General features: G+C 37.3%; 1 protein-coding gene across 1 annotated transcript in view; it reads left to right on the forward strand.

Moving 5' to 3' along the window:
• Myrfl (myelin regulatory factor like) overlaps positions 1-25,960 on the forward strand; it is a 111,673-nt gene that overhangs the window by 7,426 nt on the left and 78,287 nt on the right. Inside the window, exon 2 of the mRNA XM_070036765.1 lies at positions 23,108-23,198. Coding sequence (XP_069892866.1) covers positions 23,108-23,198 — 91 coding nt within the window. The remainder of the gene's footprint in view (positions 1-23,107; positions 23,199-25,960) is intronic.

A 25,960-nucleotide genomic window follows, 5' to 3' on the forward strand; every position in this document is an offset into this window, starting at 1 on the left:
GTTGTTGTTAATTGTCATTTTCTCCACTTACTATCAAAACAGTTCTGGGCCAAGTTTTTATTTTTTCTGAGAAACTTGGGAGAATAAAAAAGTTAAATAGCTTGCTTAGGAGTAATTTGGATAGTTAGTGCTTGCAGGTTGGTTCATCATTGATTCCTTCCTTCATTTATTCAGTCAGCCAATAAAAAAATGATGTGAGCTGGGTGCTGGTGACTCACTCCTATAATCCTATCACGAGGCTGAGGATCATGTTTGGAATCTAGCTGGATGGGCAGGGAAGTCTGAGACGCTGTGTCCATAATAACGGACAGAAAGTGTCAGGCTAGAAGTGTGATTTAAATGCCTGCCGATGTTGCAGCTCAGTGATAGGCAATGCTTATCCATGTTGCAGTTGCACTGCTAGTACTGCTAAGTCTCCTCAGGGTATGGTTTCAGGAATTCAATGAAGTCCAGTTCAGTGGAGAGGTATCTAGTTTGAAGATTGTGGCAGCAACTGCTCTGTCTATCCATCCTGAATTTTGTCAGTCGTCCAGTTTCTCTTCTTTAGGTGGCTCTTTCTGTCTCTGGGTATCTTCAACACTGTATTTTGGTGGGTTCTGAGTGTAGGGGTTCTTAAACTCTGAGCTGTGCTCTTATTAGTTGCCTCTGTTAGACTTAGGTATTTTTGGAAGGCAACACTTTATTAGTATGGTCTCACAACATTCTGTTTGGCTGTTAACTTCCTAATCAAGTTCCTTCTGCAAATTTCTTCAGGGTCATGAGCAAGTTATTGAAACTAGAAGGGTTTAGGGAAGGTCAAAGGCAAGATATTTTGAAACATTGTCTCTTTTGCATTTGATTTTGGCTTGCTAGGCCAAAATGCTGTCTTGGGTGCCTGAGTCCTAACTAATTTACTCTTTCATTGTGGCTCAAATGGCAGTGTGTCTAGCAAGTGAAAGGTCCTGAGTTCAACTCTTACTACCTCTTTCCCCTAAGACAAGTTTCTGTATGCCTCAAGTTCTTGACAGGATAACATTTCAGGGGTGGAGGTAAGGGGAATAGAGCCATGTGAAATTGAGCAGAAATATGTATTAATGAATGGGGAGTTATAGGAAAGGTGCCATATCTTTCACCAGATGTTCAGTGAGGTCCATATCAAGAAGAGATTAGAAAGTACACAGTTGTCCTAGACTGTTGGCTGCTTCTTTTACCTCTCCTCTCCTGCAAAGGCCAAAGCATGGAGTTGCTCTGGAGGGGAAGTTCATTCTGGGGTAGAATATTTCAACAGAGTCTAAAAAAATGTTAAGGGATGTTAAGAGATGAGAAAAGGTAATTTAAAGACTAATAAAGACTAATTAAAGACTAATAAAAGATTAAAGATTAAAGGCTAATAAAAATTGCTGTTTCCTCTTTATATTCTGAGATATAAGAGCATCTGTCAATGCTTATATCAAAGCAATATTGCAACAACAAATAAAAATAAAAAAATCTTCCTACGTGTGTGTGTGTGTGTGTGTGTGTGTGTGTGTGTGTGTGTGTGTGTGTGTGTGTGTGTGTGTGTGTGTGTGTGTGTGTGTGTGTGTGTGTGTGTGTGTGTGTGTGTGTGTGTGTGTGTGTGTGCTGTCCTAGGCTTGAATTTAGGGACTGGGAGCTGTCCTTGAGTTGTTTTTCTCAAGGCTAGTGTTCTACTACTTGAGCCACAACTCCATTTCCAGCTTTTTGGATTGCTAAGTGGAGATAAGAGTCTTACGAACTTTCCTGCTTGGGCTAGCTTCGAATACTGATCCCTGAGTAGTTAGGATTATAGTCATGAGTCACCAACTCCGGGTCCAACTAGTTTTATTGGCTAGAATAAAACAAAAACAAAAACAGAAGACTTCTCCTTAAGATGATAGGACTTGGAAAGTGAATAGTTCTTTTGTGCTGGTTTTTTCTTCTGTCCCCTGGAACTATTGCTGAAAATCCTATGCCAGAGACACTTGAAGAGGTGTTTCCAGGGTATGAGCTGGTACTGAGTCTGATAGGAGGAATTCCCTGACAGTGGGCCAACATGCACTGGCTATTTGTGCCTCAACTGTCTGCTTTTAAGAGTTCCTGGGAATAGTTGACATGAAAGGAAACCTTCAAAATTGCTACTGAAGTCAAAACAAAGAGAAAGAGAGAGTTAGAACCTCCTTGAAAGATAATAGTGAAATTGAAGTATCAACAGGTCAGTAAGAAGGTTCATAATCTCTCTCTACAACTCTATTTCTTCCACCAAAAACTCTCCTATTTCTCTTTCTGTCCTCTTATCATTCAATTCTCATAAATACCTATTCTCTTCCATCCTTTCTTCTGCTTCACTTTTCAACACACTTTTCTCTGGATTCTGCCAGAGGCAGAAGCATTTTACACACACGTACACAGGAGTAGATGACTGAAAGAGGAAAAAGGGAAAAAAGAGTGGGTGAGAATAAGGAAGAAGGATTCCTTGTAAGTAAATCGGAGAGAGTTTCCAAGAGTAAATAGGAGAGGACAGTGACAAAGCCCAGGGGAGGAAGAGGGCTGAAGACTCGAACACAATCTAGCAATGAGAAGTGAGTTCAGAGTTTTAATTTTGACACCACCCTTTGCTAGCTGTGTAATATTGAGTTATTTACTCTCTTTGTGCCTTAGGTCTGTATTTGTAAAACTGAAATATGACTATACCCACAGGGTTATTATAAATGTTAAAAGATTTGACAGGTATGAGGCTCAAATGAGTACCTAGATTACCACTATTTGTTGGTAGCAACAGCAGCAGCACCAACAATACTGTTATTGTTATCTAAGCATCAATTGAACTGAGCTTTTCATGCTTTCTTAAATGTACTTTGCTTTTATGATATGGAGGTTTTGACTGTGCTTTCTCCCCAGAACACTTTTTGATGGTTCTTCACTTAATAAGTTCTGGAAAAGACAGTTAGTTATACTCTTTTCACTGATGATTGGGAGTTGTTAATGTCCCTGTTCCATGCCTGTCTCTTTAGAAGACAGTGAGTACTTCCAGGTGAGATCCTGGCTTTGTTGTATTCATCTTTGCAGGCTCAGTGTCTTATAGACTACTAAAAATTGCTGGTATTAAATTTAAATGTGTTAAATGATTAGACTCTTGCCCGATATTTCTTGTGGAAAAGCAGAGGCCTTTACCATACTGTACATGCAATCTGGCTTGGACTCCTTTCCTTTACAGCTATTTTAATGTCAGAATCAACTCTGGAGAGAATATTCTCAGCTCCTCTGAATGAATTTCATGTGGATTCCTCTTGGGCCTGTTATTCATAGTGGTGATTGGTCCTCTGGTAGGGAGCCTCTATTTCTCCTTCAAAGGAATTCTTTATTAGTAGGTAGGAAATGGAGGTGATGTGATATTCAGTAGAAAACATGGCAGAGAGGCTACCTGGGATAGAGAAGGTTAGAAACTAAAGTCCAAGGGGAAATGTTCAGGTTAAAAATCAAACAGGGTCATGAACTGAGCTGAGAAGCAGGATCAATACTTGGAAGTCATTAGGAGATGTTGGTGGTCAAACTGAGGAGTGAAATGGTAAATCTTGGGAATTGTCTAATTACAGTATCTTCCACATCTGAAGCTACATTTATCAGGAATTAAACAAATTTTTTAGTGGTTTTGCTGATCCTGGTTCTTGAGCTCAGGGTTTGGACATTGTCTCTGAGCTTCTTTGAGCTTCTTTGTGCTCAAGGCTACTGCTCTACCACTTGAGCCATAGCACACTCCGGCATTTTCTGAATAGTTTGTTGGAGAGAAGAGGCTCACAGACTTTCCTGCTTGAGTTGGCTTCAAACTGCAATCCTCAGATCTCAGCCTCCTGAGTAGCTAGGATTACAGCATGAGCCACTGATGTCTGGCTAGCAGGCTATTCTCATCAGTTCTAGAAACCAGACATCTTTATAAGTCATACCCTTAAGCTTTTGAATCCAGGTTGTGTATGTGGTAATGGGTGAGTAGGCAGTTACAGCATAGACTTGTATATGGTTTCATATTCTTATTCTGTGGCATATTTGGCAAATACTTTGCTACCTTGGCAAATTGTTGGGCCTGCCTGTTTCCTCGTCTATAAATGGGGATAATATTCACTTCATAGGAGATATGTGAGAATTAAGTAAGATGAAATATGTGAAGTTGTTGGCATCATGCCTAATGTATAATGATTGTCCAGTGAAGTAGTATTAATAATAAGAAAAATGTTCACTCTTAATAAAGGAACTCCCTGAAGCAGCCTGTGTGAGAAAACCACTATCTTTTAGACAATACTTGACGTTAAATAAGACATTTAGCTCTATTAATTTCTTTTTATTTCTTATATTCTTTTAAAACCCAAGGCCTCATGCATGGTAAGCAAGCATTCTACCACTGAGCTTACATTCAGCCCTTATAATTCTTAATATACACACTACAATGAAAAAACTGTCATCATCATTTACAAACAATGAAACAGAGTCAGAGAAGTTATGTACATTACCCAGGGCAACACCTAATGGTGTATCAGGTTTGCACAGAAATATAGGAGTTGCACAGAAAGTTGTCTGACTCTAAAGGCTATGTTCCTAGCTATGACACATGGTGTTCGGCTGTGTTCTAATTTGGTTGTGAGGAAATACCTCACAACCTGTGGAACATACAGATCCTGTTTAATCAAGTCTCTCTCTCCCCCTCTTTCTTTCTGTTTTGGACTGTGAGAGTTGGTACCTTACTGTTCTAAGGAGAATATCATCTGACAATAATTATAATTTTCATATGGTTAAAGCTATCAACAGCTTTAAAAGTTGGAGACTGAGAAAAATACTGGCTAGGAATCTCTATGACATGCTGATTCAGGGTACAAATTTTCAAGCTGATCTGGCTTTGAATCCTGGTATTTTTGCTTCTCAAATTGTGTAATCTTGGGCTAAATACTTAGCTTCTGAGTTTTAGGATTTTTTTTCCATATGTAAAATGGAGATAACACCTACTTCTTAGGGTAGTGAGGATTAGTGATTAAATAGGTGGTAGTTATTGAGTTTAATTATATTGCAAACGTAAAAAACCTAAATTGTTTACTTCATTTCTTTTGAACAAATAATGAATATAAGCTACATCCATATTTTTCAAGGAAATACTCTTGTCTCCAGAGATTTATTATAACTTTTGCATGCTCACATTAATTCCAGAGACTTTATAATCATAAAATCCATTTATAGCCCTTAGTTGCCAAGCAACAAAGGACAAAGTTCTGAGTATTTCCTTTTATTGCAAAAGGTTCAACTTCTCCATGTGGGTCTTGAAATCAACATTTTCCAGAAAGGACAGAACAGTGAAACTTAATAACCCTATTTCAAAGGCTTACTTGGAATTCCTTATAGAATCAAAGTTGAAAGGAATACATTGTTGTTACTGTCATATTCTTGGAACCTCTAAAACATCTGGTGATAATTATACAATAAACATATAAGAAGTTTTGCAGCAGAGACTGCAAGTTTGTTTTCAATAATTTTTTCATGTTAGCCAAATTCTGTGATGCTCTTACTCTCAAAGAACTAGTTCTCTCTCTCTCTCTCTCTCTCTCTCTCTCTCTCTCTCTCTCTCTCTCTCTCTCTCTCTCTCTCTCTCTCTCTCTTTCTCTCTCCTTTTTATTATCACACCTTAATTGTGTATGGTGAAGGGGTTACATTATGATATTCACTTATATGTATGTACTTTGATCATATCCCTTCAGTTACCGTAAGGACCAGTCCTTTTATCTGGCGTACCAAGAAAATGCTGAGGTGGGGTTAAATTCATATGAAAATACGTAACCTGCTAACCTTGGTAACCACTGACTTAAGTTAGGCTGTTCAACCATGCATGGACAGGATTCTGCAAAGCTGGCATTTCAAGGCTCATATAACTAAACTGAATCTTTGACTTCCTTAAATGAGATCAAACCTTTTAATTACTTCTATGGTTTTGATTCACTGATAATCAGTAGATAAAAGTTTGGAAGTCCAAAAAGAATAGATTACAACTTAAGAATTTCTAATGGACTCCAATATAACTCATATTTCTAAAAGCTCATAAAAGCACATATGGAAAACAGTTTTAAGATTTGCATGGCAATGTCTCTATTTATCTATATTAAAGCAGTACCAAAGCAGATTAGAATATTTTGTGTGAAATTTTACTGCCCTTCGTTCCCATATCATTTTATATACTTATGGGAGTTTATAAATGCGAAGTGGAGATAATGACCCACTATTTTCTTTCCTTGTTGAGTTAGGGAAACGTTGCTTTGAAACAGATCTATTGAAAAGTCATATAAAATGTTCTACATGCAGGAAGAGGCAGAATGGAAATTGACAAACTATTATAATTCCATGAGGTAACAACTTGTCAAGGCTCTTCTGCTAAGAGCAAATGTCCTTTGGAACAATTGTGTGTGTGTGTGTGTGTGTGTGTGTGTGTGTGTGTGTGTGTGTAAACAATAGAGTAAGATCTAGCTTTTGGTATGAATAGGCTGAGTGGGTAGAGGAGGGGGATTTTAAAATTGCTTCCCCTTAGATCTTAAGAAGCATGCATATAACCATTTTCTCTTACTGTCCAGAATTTCACTTCCGTGGAGAAAAGATCAGGCTTCTGAATGAACCTTATGTGGTGGTAAAGAGGACAGCCTGTGAATAAGGCTCAGAACCTGCCTCCTTTTGCTGACTTCTCAAGGAAAACTTGGGAAACCTCAAAATCCATATGCCACTACCAATCTATTACTTTTTGTCCCCAGATGAGTTAGGAAACCCTTCTTTAATGTTTCCTTCTCACTTTTCCACTTGTATTATGCTTGTTTGATATTACACAAACTTCTACTTCCACCATTTGGTTCCTCAAATGACTCGGGGAGAAAGGCATTTACAGATTTAAAAAATTGAGCCTCAGAAAGTTGCCACATGTGTCCAGGATCATGTTTATAAATTTCTGAGGTTGGGGTAAAGCTTTGTCTTTCCATTCCCAATATAGAATTATTTCCACACAGCCCACCCTGCCTACCCAAAAGAAACAGCAGATTGACTCAAGTGTTTTCCATATTCTAGAGCTTGATGTGAGAAAAATAAAAGTACTTAAGTAAACAATCAATCTTTAGACAAGCCTCCACTTCATACCATCTTTCTCATTTTCCTTTAACACCAACTGCACATTTCCATTTCTTCGTCTTTATCTTTGATGAAACTGAACAGCCTCATGTCCAACAATTGTTCAGAGCCCTGATTATTTGGGTGTGGTGATGGTGGAATGGAAGCTGGGAGCCGAGAATGTTGAAGAAAGGGATGCACATCTGTAATGCATCTGTAGTGATGTTATAAGTGTTACCAGATTTAGTTTGCAAGTAACCATCTAAGATGGTAGGACCCATCTCCTTTTCCAGATGGAGGCCCAGAGGAATTAAGTAAATCTAGAATTTAACTCAGATCTTCCTGACTTGTAGTTTCCTAAATGCATATTCTTAACTTCTAGGTGACCTCAGCCTCCTTCCTTGTTGTCCCTCAGTGTCTGGGCTTTGGTGTCATTCTCTCAGGAACCTCCTGTGTCTTTCAAAGTACTTTGTACTTCATCTTTCAAAACATGTAATAGCCTTTTGGTGTGTGTGTCTATTTGTCTTTTATGGACAGCTGGAAGGAAGTATGTATATATCCATCATTCTGATCATTTCAGTGCTTGAAGAGTGACACAAAACCACCACTCAAATACTTGTTGAGTCAATTAATTAAAAATTCCATGCAGAGCTCCTTCTCAGGGTTCCAAGTCTTTGGAGTTTCCTTCCTTTATTCTTTGCACCTAAGTGGAACAGAGGCCTGCAGCTGGCTGAAGATGGCCTTGGTGCTGTCCTTTAGCTTTTTTGCTCAAGGCTGGTGCTTTACCACTTTAGCCACAGCACCACTTCTAGATTTTTGCTGGTTAACTGGAAATAAGAGTCTCACAGACTTTACTGCTTGGGCTGGTTTTGAATTACAATTCTCAGTTCTCAGTCTCCTGAGTAGTTAGGATTACAGGCATGAGCCACCAGTACCCAACTCCTTACTCTCTTTCTACTTCTTTTTCCTCTTCTTTCAGCTTTTTGGCAGTATTAGACTTTCTACTATACCATAATACTCTTCAACACCTTGCACTATAAAGTCTATGAGATTAGTTAACATGTTCTTATGCCACTTAAGGAAAATGTACCAGCTTCTGTTTTCCAAATGTATCCTCTATAGTTAAAGATAATGTTGGTTAATATGCAGTCAATTGTGTTTACTCTTCAGGAGCATTACTTATTTCTGTATATATGAATACTAAGGCATGTCATTGACAAGAAAATGAATGAAGCATGGAAGTTTAATCCTCACATTATAGGGGTGGAAAGAAGCTTAGCTGGGAGGATCTAAAACTGATGGGAAACTTGATTTACAGACTCTCCAAAAGTCCAGAGGATCTTGCTTAATTTGTTTTGTAGATCACTAATTTATAAGGAGGAAGGTGTACATACTTAATAAGTCTTCAAGCAGAGACACTGAAATACTTTTCTCATAATAGAGGCTATGTGATAGTGGACAGATCATTCTCCCTTCCTATCTTTAATCCCCATGTGAACTTTTATTTATTCACTAAGAGACTGTGCAGGTATAAAAGCAGCTCTCCAAAGACATTGAGCCAATCAGCAATCATTTATTATCTATCCCAAGTGACTCCTGAGTTTGTAAAAAGGCAATAAAAGACACAGTCATTGGAATTTAAATAATATCAGTGTTGAGGAAAATTAGACTCACAACTTTTTGTGGCAAATGTCATCAGCAGACACTCTTTCCTGCTCATAGAACCTAACTTAGAAGAGAGCCTTTGAATCCAGAAGGATAGGTCATAATGAACATAAACCAGGTCTCCTAACTTCAAGTTCCTTTTCTCTTGTCTTTGTAATTCAGCAAGACCAAGTCTACTTTGCAACCAAATTCCCCTTTTGTGGAGATATTTGACAATATTAATAATCATTTGACATGTTTAAACTTCCATTAGAAATGTTTAAATTTTCATTAACTTTCAGTGGTTTCTTTTCTGATGTTCTCTTATTAGTTTGGATGATTCTGTGAGAAATAAGGCATATGCAGTATTGAAGAAAATACCTAAGTGCATGAAATGACAACTGGGTTAGTGCAACTCAGCTAATTCGTAAGCTCATTAAGGCCGTTTGTTTCTGAATAATGGAGACAATAAACAGTACCTGTCTGGTAGAACAAGATTGATATGAAGATTAGGGAAAAATAAATGTACAATTCTTCACACAGTATGAGTATACAATGTGTTCCTTAAACTTACCAAGAAATTTTCTTCATCTTCATTAACCATTTCTCAGTTGGCCTGACTTGTAGAATAGTAAAATACCTATGGATATTGTCTGAATTCCTCTCCCATACCCTACGTAAGTCTCATGTCATCAAGATTTGACCTGTTCATGGAAGAAATAGAAACTCATCCTAGTTTGTACTCAATTATTTTATTATAACTAATATAAGTTTCTTTGTCTAATATTTTCTTATAAAGAAACAACTAAAAGACATATAACTTTATCATCTATTTACTCATAAGCCAAGACTCTGTACGTGATAATTAGAAAAGTAAATGCAAAGCAAAACTATATGCTTAAATCTACTTTTTTTTTTTTTTCATTTTGAGACTTGGTTTCACTGTATATCCCAAGCTGGTCTTGAAGTTGATATCATCGTGTCTCACTCTTCTAAGTCCTTAGAGTATATACATGTGTACCATGCCTGGCTTTAACCTAGTAAATTACATCTTGTCAGAGACAGTCATCAATTTTGTTAGCCATACTGTCTTGTTGAGGATGTTTATAATCATTTTGAGATATGAACATTATTGAGAAAGAAGTTCAGAGTTATTTTATGCATTTATAAATTTTAATGCATTCTCCAGATTAGTATTCTGGTAGACAAATTCACTTAAATTTGGTTTAAGTCTAATGTATTTCCTGCTATAACTATCACCATCCACTTTTGCCCAATTTCCCCACCTCTGTTGGATTAAAAGTCCTTCCTAGATATGTCCTTGGGTCTGATAATGTTGTACTTTTGTTTCTGCCCCGTTTCTTGCCTGTGCTCCTCTCCCCTACTTTGAAGGTGAGACTGAGGTTACTCACTATTGTGTCCCTAGTTCCTGGCACATAACCCTTGGTGAAATATTTATTAGATGTTGAATGAACAAATGAATGAATGAATGAGCAATTTTGTTGAGTATCTAGTTAAATCAAGATATACATGTCCCTTAGCTGCCATCAAGGCAGCTAAACAGAAACGGCCAGGAAAGGAAGTCTGTCTGTACAGACTCTAAGCTCCCTAATATCACCTCCCATTCTCAAACCCCTGAAGCAAAATAACAAAAAAACCTCTTTCTATTTCTCGGAGTTCATTTCTATGAACATCATTTTATATGATCATATGCACATAGCTATTGAGCCTTTGGGATCCTCTCCTGTTATTTTTTTTTTCTTTCCTATTTTCTCTCCTTGGTTGCTGCTTTTGATATCTGTACCTTTTGTCTCATGTGTAAGTTTGTTTTAGGAAGGGGGAGGGGGAGCACAGAAATGGTGGGACAAAGGGTGAACAAATGCAGCAGTGATACTCACTGGATACTGTGTTGAAAATGAACTCTACAACTTGGGGAGCGGGTTTGGGAGGGGAACACTGGGAGAAAAGGAGGGAAGAGGTGACACTTTTTGAAATGAAAAAGTCCTGAAGCCAAGGGTTTTTTGTTTGTTTGTTTGTTTTATATTATCACACATTAGTTATACAAAGGCAGTTTCATTGTGACATTGTTTCCCATGTGTACAAAAGTATACCAACCTTGCTCCCTTATCTCACTTACCCTTTTCAAAACAATTTCAGTGGGCTCCTTGTTTTGTTTTCATATATTCAAATAAACTTTGACTACTTCCTCATTCGCTCTTTTCATTAGTTCCTCTCCCTCCTACTGGTACCTATGCCCTTCTCCCAGCACAGCTTGTTTAACCTTCCTTCATTTATTTTTCACTTTATTAATTGGACCAAGAGGGGTTTCACTAGGGCTCTTTCTTTCCCTGTACCCACACTCCTTATTGACTAACAGCTTTCATTGAGATTCCTTATGTCATCTTCATAAGTACCATATGTGCTATCCATCTTTCTTTTTGAAATTATTTTGAAGTTCTTCACCTCCCATTTTTCTTTTTCGTCCGTCCTCCCTTGACCCTCCTAAGTAGTTACATAGTTATAATTATGTTCTATGTGTATGGACATATGTATATAAAAATTGTGTATATAGATAAGTATATCTACATATGTACATGATCCTGATATATATAGGCCTTTTAGGTCTAGTTCCCATAGCAATTTTGGTTTTGAGTTTGGCTTATTTTACTCCAATTCTATCAATTTATGGCCATTATAGTTTATATGATACATATGTTCAATGGTACAAGTGTATGTGTATATATATATATATATATATATATATATATATATATACACACACACACACACACACACACACACACACAAATATTAATGTGTTCTTTAACCATTTATCTCTTGTTAGGCACCTTGGCTAGTTCTTATTTTCTTTACTTGGCTATTGTGAATACCACTGTAATAAACATGGCTTCTTTCTTGGATATTGATTTATACTCTTTTGTAAGTATGGTCAAAAGTGGTATGGCAAAGGTCATAATGTAGGTTTATTTTTATGTTTTTGAGGGACTCCATACTTATTTGCATAGTGGATGTACTAGTTTACATCCTCACCAGCATTATGATAAGAAAAAAAACCTTTGTTGTTATTGGTTTTCTTGATGGTTGGCAAGAATCTATGTATAAGATGATTGGAATAAGATGAAATCTTAGTGTAGTTGTAATTTATATTTCCTTTATGGATAAAAATGTTGAACATTTTTTCATGATTTATTAGCCATTATGTTTCTTCTGAGAGCTGTTCAATTTGCTTGCCTATTTATTAATTAGATTATTTGTTCTTTTACTGTTTAGGTTTCTGGGTTCTTTGCACATTTTGGATATCAATCTTTCATTTATTGAATAGCTGGTGAAGATTATCTCCCATTCTGTAGGTTGTTTCTTGGTTCTGGTAATTGTCTCTTCTGCTGTATAGAAAGCTTTGGTTCTTTTTTTTTTTTTTTTTTTTTTTTTTTTTTTTGGTTGTGGGGCTTGAACTCTGGGCTTGGGCGCTGTATCTGCGCTCGTCAGCTCAAGGCAAGCACTCTACTGCTTGAGCTACAGTGCCACTTCCGAAAGCTTTAAATTTGACATAGTCCCATTTGTCAATTCTTGTTCTTGTTTTCTGGTTATTTCAGAAATCAAGTTTGTAGTAGTCTTTTATAGAATTCTGCATCTTTGACAGCTATAAAAAAATCCATGTATGTGGTTTACATTTATACAATGTGCTTGAATTCCTTACTTACTCAAGTTGAATAAAAGTTAATTTTATCTCTCAATTACCAGCACATAAATTCCAGGTGATTCATATCATGTTAAAGTCCAGAGAGTCTATCAACTCGGTCACTATGTCCAACAGTGGTCATGTTATCTCTGTTGGGAAGAACTGATTACATTCTTCCTAGATGTGTATACATCCAAGAAGACCAGGAAATTTCTTGGACTCTTGGTCATCAAGTGGGGTTTACTTGTGGGGAGGGCAGTGCCCAGCATGGCATGGTCTTGAGCAGATCAAGTCCTATGTTCCTTCCCAAGCTCCTTACCCATATCTCATTCCTATCTCAAGGCACCAGCATGACAAGAACTGAGGAATAACCTAGATTTTTTTCAACAAGTTACAAAATCCAGTGGTTTGTCCTCCTAAATATTACTCACATACAGTAATGTGCTAGTATATGTTTAATAACCAACTCTGGGGCAGGATGCCATAAGCCTGACTTGTGATGCTTGTTAAGTTCCATCCTTTAAACACTCACACATGATGGCTAATTTCATGATGAGGTCACTGAATATGAAGTTAGGATGAGATGCACAAATTTATGCAAGGTAGCTCTGGTACAGTTTTGAAACTTCTTTCACTTCCCTGAATGTATCTCTACTGTATCAGGTCAGAGTCTCATGGCATTCAATGGCACAGGTGCTACTCCTGTGAAAAGTCCCAGTCTCATTAACGCTGGTCCCTAGAGGCTTTTCCTGACATCCTTTTGCTCCTGTGGAATCATTTTATTGTCCCGCAATGCCCTGTATGCATCTTCACTGTTGCATCAAATTATGATGTAAGTCTTTATATAAGATTTTTTGTTGTTCTATGAATTTTCTATTGTTCTATAACTGATTATAATGACATAGGGTGGCATTTATGAAGCTGGAATCTATGCTAAGCACATTGTGTGTATTATTTCATTTAGTTCTTATAATAACTCTTATGAAGTAGATGCTCTTATTAGCCTCATAGTTGAACTGAAAGGCTAAGGAATTTGTTAAGGATGTATAGCTGAGAAATGTCTCAAAAAGTTGAGTCCAAGCCTGACTGTAGAACCAGAATCTTTGATTACTAATGCTCCCCTGTCTTTGTGTCTCTACTGCTTGGCCCTGTGCCTGGCCCATAACAGGTGCCCAATGTGTATTCAGTAATAGAATGAGGGGAGGCTGATATTCTTCTTTCCTCTACAGCTGGCAGTCTACCACTTGAGCCACATCTCTATTGTTGGAAATATTCTTGACTGATCTCCTTGTTTTAAAATTATGAAACTGGGTTGGGATGTAGCTCAGTGGCAAAGCTCAAGGGCAACATCCTGGGTTGGATCCCCAGCACCCCGCCAAAAAAAGTATTAAAAGAAAAGACAAAAAATATAGTTAAAATTATGTAATCATGGGCTGGGAAGGTGGCTCAGTGGTAGAGTGCTTGCCTTGAGGCCCTGGGTTTGATACCTCATAAGCAGAAATTGCTGAAAGTGGCGCTGTGGCTCAAGTGGTAGAGCACTAGCCTTGAGCTGAAGAGCTGAGGGACAGTGTCTGGGCCCAGAGTTCAGGCCCCATGAACAACAACTGCTTGAAATTTGATATCTGCCATTCTTTTACATGCATTTCACTATTCATAATTATGTTTGTTTATTCAAAGTTTTATCTATTCATGCAACAAATTTGATATGTATTGAATAACTACCCTGTTCTAGATGTTTAGATCTGTATAGTAAAAGACATTATACCAGGGCTTAGACTTTATTAGAGAGAAACAGACATCCATCACATATATATATATATAGTTGGGTAATGGGGTGATGAGATCCTTGAAGGGAATTGCCCTCAGTCTCTGCTATATTCTCACACCTCTTGGCTCTGGCAGACTTGGTATATTCTCACAGGAGTGAAAAAATACTTATTTTTTTACACCATCTTTTCTGTGTCCGGGATGTTCTTGACTACCTTCTGCCCACCTCAGTCCTCTTGTCACTTGATGACAGATAAGGGGGTTCCCTCCATTCCCAATTTCCACACAAAATTACATGCCCTTGAAATCCACTCATGAAAAACATTTTTGAGGAGTATCATGACAAGGAGAAGTTTGGTTAAGATTTATTTTGGTTTAACAGAATAAGGTAGAGAGAGATGGGAAAAAAAGAGAAGCATATTTCCTCCTCCATACACAGGAAATGAGAGTTAATGACTCAGAATGGTGGTTCTTATCTGTGGCCTTTATACTTTCTAGTTAGGAAAATACATGTAGTCACCTCAGCTAGCAGCTCTTCATTCTTAGACAATGGTTCGGAATGAATAAAGATGAGTGAGTCCTATCCAAAATGCAGGTAGACTGCAGTACTTCTTTTAGCCATGAATGCCTTTTATTCTTTGTCTTTTTCTTCATGGTGCTGCCTGGCAGCTTATTAACATTTCAAAGGAGAGGACAAATGTAGATAACTCATTTATATCTCTCTATTCTTGTAATTCAACTTCTAAAGGAAGTAGTAGAAGAGAGCTAACTGTACTTTTTCAGTTTCCTTCCTGGTTCTGATTTCTGAGTTTGGCCTTTTGGTGTCTGTTAAAAAATAAGTTAATTTCTTTGTCTCATTTGTCCAACCTGCTTCACTCTTAAATGATACCTGCAGGAAGTCCTCAGCTTACCGTTGGCTGGGGGTTGAACCAGCATATGCTGGTTCTAATGCTACTTTGCCTTGCTGTAGCTCATTTTACTCAGCTTCTCAAAAACTGCAAGCTTGTCTCTGGGTTTATTTCTGTACACAGAGTAGACACTAAGTAAATATAAAAGTAAGTGAATGAAACAAGTGGTAAATAATTTGGAATATCTTTAGGAAAATGTCATGCTTACTGTCTAACTTTGAAGTGATGTGACTGAACACCAGTGTTTTAGATCAAGTTCTACTTTCCATGGATTTTCAAGACCAAAGATACCTTAACAAATGAGAGAAAGAGATTATTTAGATCCTCCTTTTCCTTCTTTTCTTCCTTCCCCTCCTTTTCTCTCCTCTTCCTCCTCTTTTTCTCCTTCTCCTCCTTTTTTTTCCTCTTCTTCCTCCTCTTCTTCCTCTTCCTTCTCCATCACCACCTCTCATCCTGGCAGCAGTATATTATTTCTCCTCTGGTTTCTCATGACTACTGGCATATAGGAGGTAAATTGTGTTTAAATCCAAAGGATAATTATTTGGGGGACTACTTTTCAGAATTCTAAAGTTTAGTAGAGTTATTGTAACAAACCCACCTTGCCTGCTGACTGAATCCTCTGGGAATCATTATGTGGCACAAAAGGTAAAAGAGTAGAAGCAGAGAACAGACATGCATCAGGGTTGTGAAACATGATTTTTTTTTTAAAGGAGGAGTCAACCCATGAAAAGAAGAGATCTTAAATAGGCGTGGGTGGGGCAGATGAGACAGTGAGTAGAGGCGACTGGAAGCAGCAAGTCAAGGAAGGTGTTTGCTGTGCCTATCCACCTCACACCTTGGAGAGGTTTCAATATGCATATTGAGTAGTAGATACTATGTATGCAACTTGGGATTGTTTGTGTATACCTTGATGAACTTACCCTCATAAACAAGCACTTTTTCCTTATCTACCTAAGACCAAAGCTGAAGGACAGGTTACACTATACCCTGCAACTATCTCTGTGCCTGGAACAGGAAGCAGAGCTAGTGTAGTTCTCAAGTATAATCAATGAATAGCTTTTCTGTACAGGGGTCCTAGACAGTTTCTCCTCCTGTGAGCAGGACTGTGGCAGCCCTTTTCAGCCACAAGTGATTTGTGAGGCCTCTTGACAGGAGATGGGATGCCCAAGGATGTCCTTTTTGCAGACTTGGGTCTTATAAATAAGTATTTAAGACATTTAGAGTGAAATGATTTTTTTAAAGCATAAGATTTATTTTAACAGCCATTTGAGAGTTGCTCTCTGTGTGCAAAACTTCCCTGAAAACAGCTTATCTGACACTCTGGATTTATCTTCTTGAGCAATTTCTTTTGGGTCTGGAAAGCCCAGATGTGATTTTGGAGAGGAAGCTGCTACTAGAGGGCTTGTTCATCAAGGTGTGTGATAAGTCATGTCAGTCAGGTTCTGGGAGTTGGGGCACACCTCCTATTTCTACCTGTGGAGCAGGCAGGTTAATGTAAAGCAAGTAATACATTGGCCAGGTCTTTGAAATGTATGAACTATTTATTCCCACCTTAGGAAGTGTGTGTGTGTGTGTGTGTGTGTGTGTGTGTGTGTGTGTGTGTGTGTGTGTGTGTGTGTGTGTGTGTTATTGTGTAAAACAGATGGAATACCAGCAGGGGCTTCAGAGAGAAGCTGAACAGATTCCTTGCTCCATCTGCTATGCTTAGCAATTGGCTTGTCCAAAGCCCAGTGAAGCAGTAGAAGTAAGTCAGTCCTCTCTGTTGCTGGCTGGCATTGCTGCCAAAAGTGAAGGAGCGTGGGATGGAGGTGGGAGTGATGAGGACAGTCGTGAGAGAAAGCTCAAGAATTAAGGCAGAGCTGGGTTAGCTTCTCAGTACATCACTTATAAGCTACCTAAGCTGTGCAAGTGTAGTAACCCATACAATCACTTGGCCTTACCTGTACACTGATACTCACTTCTTTGGGCTGTTATGAAATGAAATGTAGGCAGAACAATTATCTCTTTGCTTATTCCAGAGCAAGAAATCCAAATTAAGAGTATCTCTAGACAACTGCAGCAATGTTCACATTGATCTGTCTTTTGTTCTTGTTCTCTTAAGATCCTTTGCCACAAAACCAGCAGAAGGACCATTTTAAAATGGGAAATGTATCATGTCCTTTTCCAAAGGCTTGCCACTGACCTCCTCTCCTCCTCTTCTGCACCTGGGCTTTGCCCCCTGGAAGGATTTGTTTTTCAGACAAGCTAGGCACAGTTCAGTCCCCAGACTCCTGTGCTTGCCCCTCTCTCTGCCTGGAGTGCTGTGCTCTTGATGTTTGCTTAGCTGGAGAGGCTTGTGAATGGAAAGGCCTCCTCTATCATACCACTCTTATTTTCATTGTTGTCTTGAATGTCTTGGTTGTTTCTCATATATCATAGATATCTAACCTGGTTCCAGTGTGAGTCCTGTAGAAGGTTCTTGCTTTTTATTTTTATTTATTTATTTATTTATTTATTTTTGTTGGTTGTGTGAATGCTGTCCCTGAGCTCTTCAACTCAACGCTAGTACTCTACCACTTGAGCTACAGTGCCACTTCTGGCTTTTCCTGTTTATGTAGTACTGAGGAATCAAACCCAGGGGCTCATGTATGCAAGGCAAGCACTCTACTACTGAGCCACCTTCCCAGCCCTTAATAATTTTTTCACTGCTATGTACCCAGAAACTTGCATAGCACCTAGTGCCTGGCAGTTGCTTAGTTAATATTAGTTGAATTGATGAAAGAATAATGTATCTTTCTTGCCATTTGCAACCTATCCTTTCTTCAAAGGCTAGCTCAAGACTAAACTCTCCCGTGAGACCATTTCTGACAGTTTTAAACACTTTTACGAATCTGGAGGAAACCTGGGCTATATTCTACCCATTTCCCTCTTAGCATATGTCCCTGAATAGAGTTGGTGATGGCCTCTTCTCTACTACATCCACAATTTTAGAACACAGAGAAAGAAGGGTGTGCCCAGATTTTTTTCAGAAGGCAACATAGAATATGACAGATATGGGTGTAAAGGGTAGGGAATTGAAGTACCTGGAAAAAAAAAACCCGTATTGTCTTTATTAAATCGATTTGTTTTTCTATTTTTATTTTTTAATTTTTTAACTATCTTTAAATAATTGTACAATGGGGTTTTGTGTCACTTTATATGTACAATGTCTGTCATTTATTTTAGATTTTAATAAGATGGAAGAAAAACCTCTTTGCTTCCCACTGTTAGCAAAAGCCAAAAGAATAACAGTTGTTTCAGATTTTTATAGGTGTGAATACTTTAATTCTCCAGGAAAAGAAATATTTTAGACAACAAAGAATGGAGATTGAAAGTGGGAAAAGATAATGTTCCCACCTTTCAGTGTCCTTCACGACCTTGGAAATACTGGGTTTGAAGGCTTTTGTTTATTTCTGGCCACCTAGAGAGCAGCTGATTGCAGCAAAACTGGCTTCCTCTGCATTTAGCACCAGTAAACTGCTGCCTTTAGCTTTACCATTGGATGCAGCTTCTAACTGACTTGTGGAGGGCAGCACAGTGAACTGAGAAACCCATCCAATTACTTGGAATTGTAGGGCTGAACCAGAGGTCCTCCTGGCACTCAAACTTAGTCTCAGGGCTCTGAAGGAAACTCAGATTTCAAGTTCCTGTGTTGTTGGAATGCAAATGTGTTTTCCCATCTATGAATGGCAGAGAATGAGGCAGAGGAGGGCATCGAGAATAGAGAGCCTAGCCTCCATTTGTGTCACCTTTTTACTTGATGATTATGGGCTTAGGCCTTTCAAGTGAAGACATTTACTCATTCAACTGAAAGCCAGGGAAAAGGGCCAGGTGATAAGGTTATAGTGATGAATAAAGACAGCTATAATTTCTACAGTTACCAGCCATTTCTATTGAGCACCATATAAACAAACATTAGAGGTGTTGACTTGGCACTTTTTTTTCTAGTTGTTTTTTCCTTTGCTCTTGTTAGGCAAGCACTCTACATCTCTAATCTTGTCTGCAGCTCAACATTAGAATCAATACTATTGAAGCATTATGATTCTTACAGTGTAAGGCACTCAAAAAACACATTTTCTCTCATGTGATAATCTTGCAATTTAACCTTGAGAAAAATATGAAAATAAAAACGGAGGGACAGTTCATATATGTATATAAACGGACTCTTGTATGCTTAAAAAAAAGCCTAAGAAGTTATTAGAATTAAATATATTAGATTATTCTGAATTAGATTCTGGACCAGAAAATTTTTTTTCTAGATAAACTTATTGGGACAACAGGCAGACTCTGAATATGGAATATAAGTTATGTAATACAACTATATCAATAGTAAGTTTTGTGAGTATTATAATAGAAGTTGTTATGGAAGTTGTCTTTTTATACCTGTTTATTCCATTGAAACATTCAAAGATAAAGGCAACATATTCTCAAGTGTTTGAGGTATGAAAGAAGGTGTGTGTGTGTGTGTGTGTGTGTGTGTGTATGTGTAGTATATATGTATACGTTCATGTGTATGTGCAGATATCTATGTATAGGTTTGAAAGAGAGAATAATAGAAATACAATGTTAATATTGGGGAAACTGGCACATGAACATAGGCAAGTTCCTTTGCTTTCTTATAGCTCTTCATATATATGAAATAATTTAAAAACAAAATGTTTCAGATTTTTATACTCCTCCAAAAATATATAAGGCGAAATTCAACAATCTTCTTCATTATTATTTTTCATTTTCATGCATGATTAGAAAAACCTGTTTATCTCAGTTTCATAAAAATATTCATTCTTTTTTTTTTTTTTTTAGTTTGTTGGTCTTGGATCTTGAACTCATGGCCTGGGCACTGTCCCTCAGCTCTTTTATTTAAGACTATTACTCTACCACTTTGAGCCACAGCACCATTTCCAGTTTTCTGGTTTTGGAGATAAGAGTCTCACAGATTTTTCTGCCCAGGCTGGCTCAGATCCTCAGATCTGCCATCCTCAGATCTCAGCCTTCTGAGTAGCTAGGATTACATGCGTAAGTCACTGGCTTCTGGCTCATATTTTCGTTCTGTATTGAAATCTATCTAGAATTTGATCTACTGAGAAATGTTCTATGAATTCTCTCAGGCATTTAGCCACCTTCTCCCATGTTTATAGAATAATCAGTATTTCCTTATATACATGTATATAACCTTGTTTTAAAGATTCTGGTCTTGTTTGTATAATTTTGATGTGTCTATTTGTTTTCAATGCTATACATTTATTCTGTCTTTTGTCACTTTTCTGCTTATTCCCTTTTTCCTCTATTCTTCCAGAGAATAAATTATCTCAAAGAATTATTTCAAGCTTTTTGTTTTTGACCCTAGGGATTGAACTTATAGCCTCACATTTGCTAGAGCAGCATGTTCTGATACTTGAGCCACACCTCCAGCTTGTTGGTTATTTTGAAGCTGGAGTCTTGTGGGCTTTTCTGCCTGGGCAGGCTTCAAAGCACAATCCTCCACATCTCAACCTCTTCTGTTAACTAGGATTAAAGCCAACAACGCCCAGTGTGCCTTGGTTACTTTTGAAGTAAGGTCTCACTTTATGCCCAGTCCAGCCTGAGCTTCATTTTATCTTATTTGTGATTGTGGTACTGGGAAAGAGGAATTCACCAATCAGTCTCCTATAGGATAACAGGCACATGCCATTACATCTAGTCATTTGTTGAGAATTAGTCTCATTAACTTTCAGGCCCAGGCTGGCTTAGAACCATGAATTTTTATCTCTTCCTTTCAAGTAGCTAGGATTATAGGGATGAGCCATCTTACTCAAAACATTGTAATGGGATTATTTGATTTAGGTGGCACTCAAACAAAGGGTTTATTGGGTACAGAAACAGTTTAACATATAATTGGAATAAAAATGAAGCAACCAGGATTTAGCAAGTGTATAAAGTAAGTAGAAGTTGGGTAAATATGGTAGAAATATTAGATCATTATCCCAGTCTTCTGCCTTGGCTATTGGATGAATTAACCTTAAATACTAAATTTTAAACTTTGGAGAAATAATTGGTCACATTTTCACAGTTGATTTTAACTAATTAACCAATGGATTGGATCACCTGATTCAAAGTTTCTGTAGATATTATGTGTTACAAATACAGCCACTGGTAATAATCTGTGTAAGGGGCCAGAAGGTGAGTCTGTCAATATTTAATAATACCTGGTTTTTGCAATAGTGAGATTGTTTTAATCCAAAGACAAATGTCTCTTCATTTATTTAAATTTATTAAGGCTTTCTGTGAAGTTTTTAGCTAAAAGTTTTGACTCTATATATTTAAATATTTTATACTTTTATTATTTTAAATGGAATTTCCCCCATTTTATTTATCTGAATGGTTCATTGGTTATATGAAGCAATTTGTTTTCACAGTTGATTTTAACTAACCAACATATTTAGTTTCCTGATTTTTATCTTTTTGTGATGGCATTGGAGTTTGTTTGTTTGTTTGTTTTTGGGGGGTGGGGTCTGTCATGGGGCCTGAACTCTGGGCCTGGGCGCTGCCCCTCAGCTCTTCAGCTCAAGGCTAGAGCTCTACCACTTGAGCAATAGCGCCATTTCCATCTTTTTTCTGCTTATGTGGTGCTGAGGAATTGAACCTAGGGCCTCATGCATGCAAAGCAAACACTCAACCACTGATCCACCTTCCCAGCCCGGCATTGGAATTTGAACTCAGGGCCTCATACTTGCAAGGCAGTTGCTTTTACTGCTAAGGCACACTTCCATCTTTTTATGGGCTGGTTAATTTTGAAATAAGGTATTTCATCCTGCCCAATGTGTGCCTAAATCTTGATCTTCCTATTTTAGATTTCTTATTGTAGCTGGTATGATAGGTGTAAGCTATTGCAACCAGCTTTCAGTCCTATCTGTCCTCAAGCTATGATCCTCCCAATTTTAGCCTTTGAAGTAGCTAGTTTATAGATATGAATCACTGGCTAATTTTCTGATCACATCTAGTTATCAGTAGTATCACTTGTTTCTCTTGTGTTTGCCAGGTATAGTCTTTTTTTTTTTTTTGGTTGGTTGTGGGGCCTGAACTCTGGGCCTGGGCGCTGTCCCTCAGCTCTTCAGCTCAAGGCTAGTGCTCTACCACTTGAGCCACAGCTCCACTTCTGGCTTTTTCTGCTTATGTGGTGCTGAGGAATGGAACCCAGGGCCTCATGCATGCAAAGCAAGCACTCTACCACTGAGCCACCTTCCCAGCCTAGGTATAGTATTTTATCTGCAAATAAAGATGGCTTTTTTTTTTTTTTTATGGTACTAGGGTTTGAGCTTAGGGCCTCACATGTACAATAAAGGACTTCTGACTGCCTGCTGCTTTTGTCTTCTTTATGATGTATATTGTTATGTTCAGTTTTATGTTCTTAAAAATGTACAAGTTATATTGTCTCAAGAGAATGACAGACTATTATATTTTAGGAACTCTAACAAATATATGAAGAAAAATATTGAACATTTTGTTAAGAAAACCAGTGAACATACCAGCAATATACTATTCATCCATCCATCCATCCATCCATCCACTTATCTACCCACTATTCATGCCATGAATCCTTCTGGAAAAAATTGAGAAAGACATAGTCCTTGCTATGAAGATCTCTCTCTCTCTCTCTCTCTCTCTCTCTCTCTCTCTCTCTCTCTCTCTCTCTCTCTCTCTCTCTCTCTCTCTCTCTACACACACACACACACACACACACACACACACACACAGAGCATAAAAAGGGGTAAAAAGGGGTACTTGAATCAGCCTTGCACAGTCAGGAAGGTTTGACAGAGGAAGGTGACATCTAAGATTTCTGAAGGACATAGGTACATAGAAGAAAAACTACTTTTTCTATAAATGCACTGAGTTATTTAATTGCCTCACAGTTCTTGGATATAAGCTTGTCAAAAATGTTAGCAGCAATTCTAAAATCATCATGGTTCTCAAGATCTTCAATTTTCTTTTGCAGCTCAGGGAGCTAATGACACTCTGGAGAACACAGCTCTGGATACCAGTCTGCTGGAAGAGTTCTTAGGCAATGACTTTGATTTGGGAGCCTTGTAAGTAATAAGAACATGTAACATAAATCAGTTGGGAAGTATTCTCTCCTCTTCTATTTTCATAAAGAACCTGAATAGAATTGGTACTATTTCTCCCAAAAATATCTGGCAGATTTCATTAGTGAGGCCACTTGAATCTGAAATTTTCTTTGTGGGTTATTCCTCCTGTTCTCACCCCCCATTCTTGGAACAAATCTAATATCTTTTTATAGACATGAGGGTATTCAGGTTATCTATTGATGGCTATGGGCTTAGGATATTTTGTGTTTTTAAATGAATTTATTTCATATAGGTTGTCCAGTTCACTGGCATAAAGTTCTTTCTATTTACTTAAGTGTTGTTGTCTGTAGGATTTGTAGTGAGTCTTTTCTTCTTGACATCATTAGCTTCTTCCTTCCTTCTTTGGGAGTACTGGGACTTGAATTCAGACCTTCATGAATGCTAGGCAGGTGCTACACTATTTGAGCCATGCTCTAACCCTTTACACTTTATTTTTGGAGAATAGAGCTTTGTATTTTTGCCTGAGGATGATCTCAGCTTCTGATTAAAGGTATTGGTGTATCATTCTTTTTCTTTGTGTCCTTGTCTGGTTTTTCAGTGAGTGGTCCTTAGCTTTTTATTTCATGGAAAAAATTGAGGAGTATTGGTGTTAGTTCCTTAAATATCTGGTAGGATTTGAAGTGAATCCATTATGTCCTGGGCTTTTCTTTGTTGGGAGATTTCTACTGTTGTTTCAATATATTTTCTTATTATAGATCCATTTAAGTGGTTTATATTTTCATGATTCAATTTTGGTAGTTCAAATATATCTATAAATATGTCTTTTTCTATTAAATTTGTATTTGAATATAGGTTTCAAAGTATTTCTTCATGATCATCTGGATTTTCTTGGTACTAACAATATTCCTATTTTCATCTCTAGTTTTATTAATTTTTGGTCTTATTTCTTCAGTGACCCACTAGTAATTCAATACAATATTGTTTAGTTTTTATGTGTTTGGTTATATTCTATAGTTTCTTTTGCTGTTGAGTTCTAGTTATATTCCATGCAGTCAGATAGACTATAGGAATTTATCAATTTTCTTTTATTTCCTAAGACGTGCTTAGCATCTTAAAATATAATCTATTTTGGAAAAAGTTGTATGGGGGCACATGTATATTATATAGCTGCTTGATGAAACACTTTGCAGATATCTTTGGTCTATTGTATTACTCAATTGTAAGGTTTCTTTATTGAGTACTGAAGTCTTCTACAATCATTATGTTGTAGACTATCTGTGCTTTTAAGTACAGTAGTATTTAATGAAGTTATATGCCCTGACATTTGGCATATAGATCATAGCAATTGTTATTTCTTCTTGATTTTTTTAATATGAAATGACCTTCTTTGTCTCTTCTGACTGATTTTTGGTTTGAAATCTTCCATATTTATAAGGTGGATTACTGTTCTGGCAGTCTATTTGCTGAATAGAACCCTTTCCAATTTTTCATCCTAGGTCAGTGTTTGCTTTTGTTAGTAAGATATGTTTCTTATAGGCATCAAATAGTGAGCTGTTACTTTTTTTTTGCCATTACCTGCTAGAATCATGTTTACTTTATATCATCAGGGAATAAATGGATCCACATAGGTAATTCCATAATAATTGTTACCCTTTCAATCTCCTGTATTAAAAATGTTTTAAATATGGCCCATTTTATCATATCAAATATATTAGCATTCTTTTTAAAAAATATATGATCATTTTATATATATATATATGTTTAAGAGGTAGAATGTGATAGTTCAGCATGCATATAATTTTCAGCTATTATCGAAAAGTATGTAGTAATTCCTTCCATTTGTTGTTTTTATAGTATTTAATTCTTTCCTATTTTTCATTTGCTCATCTGCTCATCTGGTGGGATTTGTTTTCTCCCCTAATAATATAGTTGTATTTATCTTCCTTTTCTTGCTATTTTACATGGTGCTGATGAAGTAGTAAAAAATTGCTTTTGTTTTTGTTTTCCAGGGAAGATTTTTATTTATTTATCTTTTAGTTCTAGTTTGTTGGATTGATTAATTTACTTTGGTAGTTGCTTGCTTTCAGTGCTTGAAACATACCATTCCATGACCTCTTTGCGTTCAAGGTTTCTGGTAAGAAATCTGCTGTCATGATGAACTTACTATTTTATGCTATGATATGTGACTTTAGTATTTCTCTCTTACAGCTTTCAGTATTCTTTGCTCATTCTGCATACTTAATGTTTTAGCTATGTTGTGTCCTGGAGTACATTTTGTACGTGTGTGTGCCAGTATTGAGGCTTGAGCTCAGGGCCTGATCCTTAGCTTTTAATTTTTGCTCAAGGCTAGCTAGTACTTTACCACTTGAGCCACTGTCCCACTTCTGGCTTTTTGCCTATTAATTGGAGGATTTGTCTTATGGATTTGTCTCCCTGGGCTGGCTTCAAACCATGATCCTCAGATTTCAGCTTCCTGAGTGATTTTTTTTTCTGTTATATTGTGTTGGGTGTCCTAAAAGCCTCCTGTTCTTGGATGAATATTTCTTTTTTCCAAGATGTGGAGCATTTTCTCTCCTATTATTTTATTGACCTTTTAGCTTGAACCTCTTCTCCTTCATCTAACATTCTCCTTTGTCTATTCTTATCTGTCATATATTTGGTCTTTTTTTTTTCTTTGGTCGGTCATGGGGGCTGAACTCTGGGTCTGTCACTCAGCGCTTCAGCTCAAGGCTAGCACCCTACTACTTGAGCCACAGCACCAC

This window comes from Dipodomys merriami, unplaced genomic scaffold (assembly GCF_024711535.1).
Source record: "Dipodomys merriami isolate MVZ:Mamm:240054 unplaced genomic scaffold, mDipMer1.0.p SCAF_10, whole genome shotgun sequence".
NCBI lineage: Eukaryota > Metazoa > Chordata > Mammalia > Rodentia > Heteromyidae > Dipodomys > Dipodomys merriami.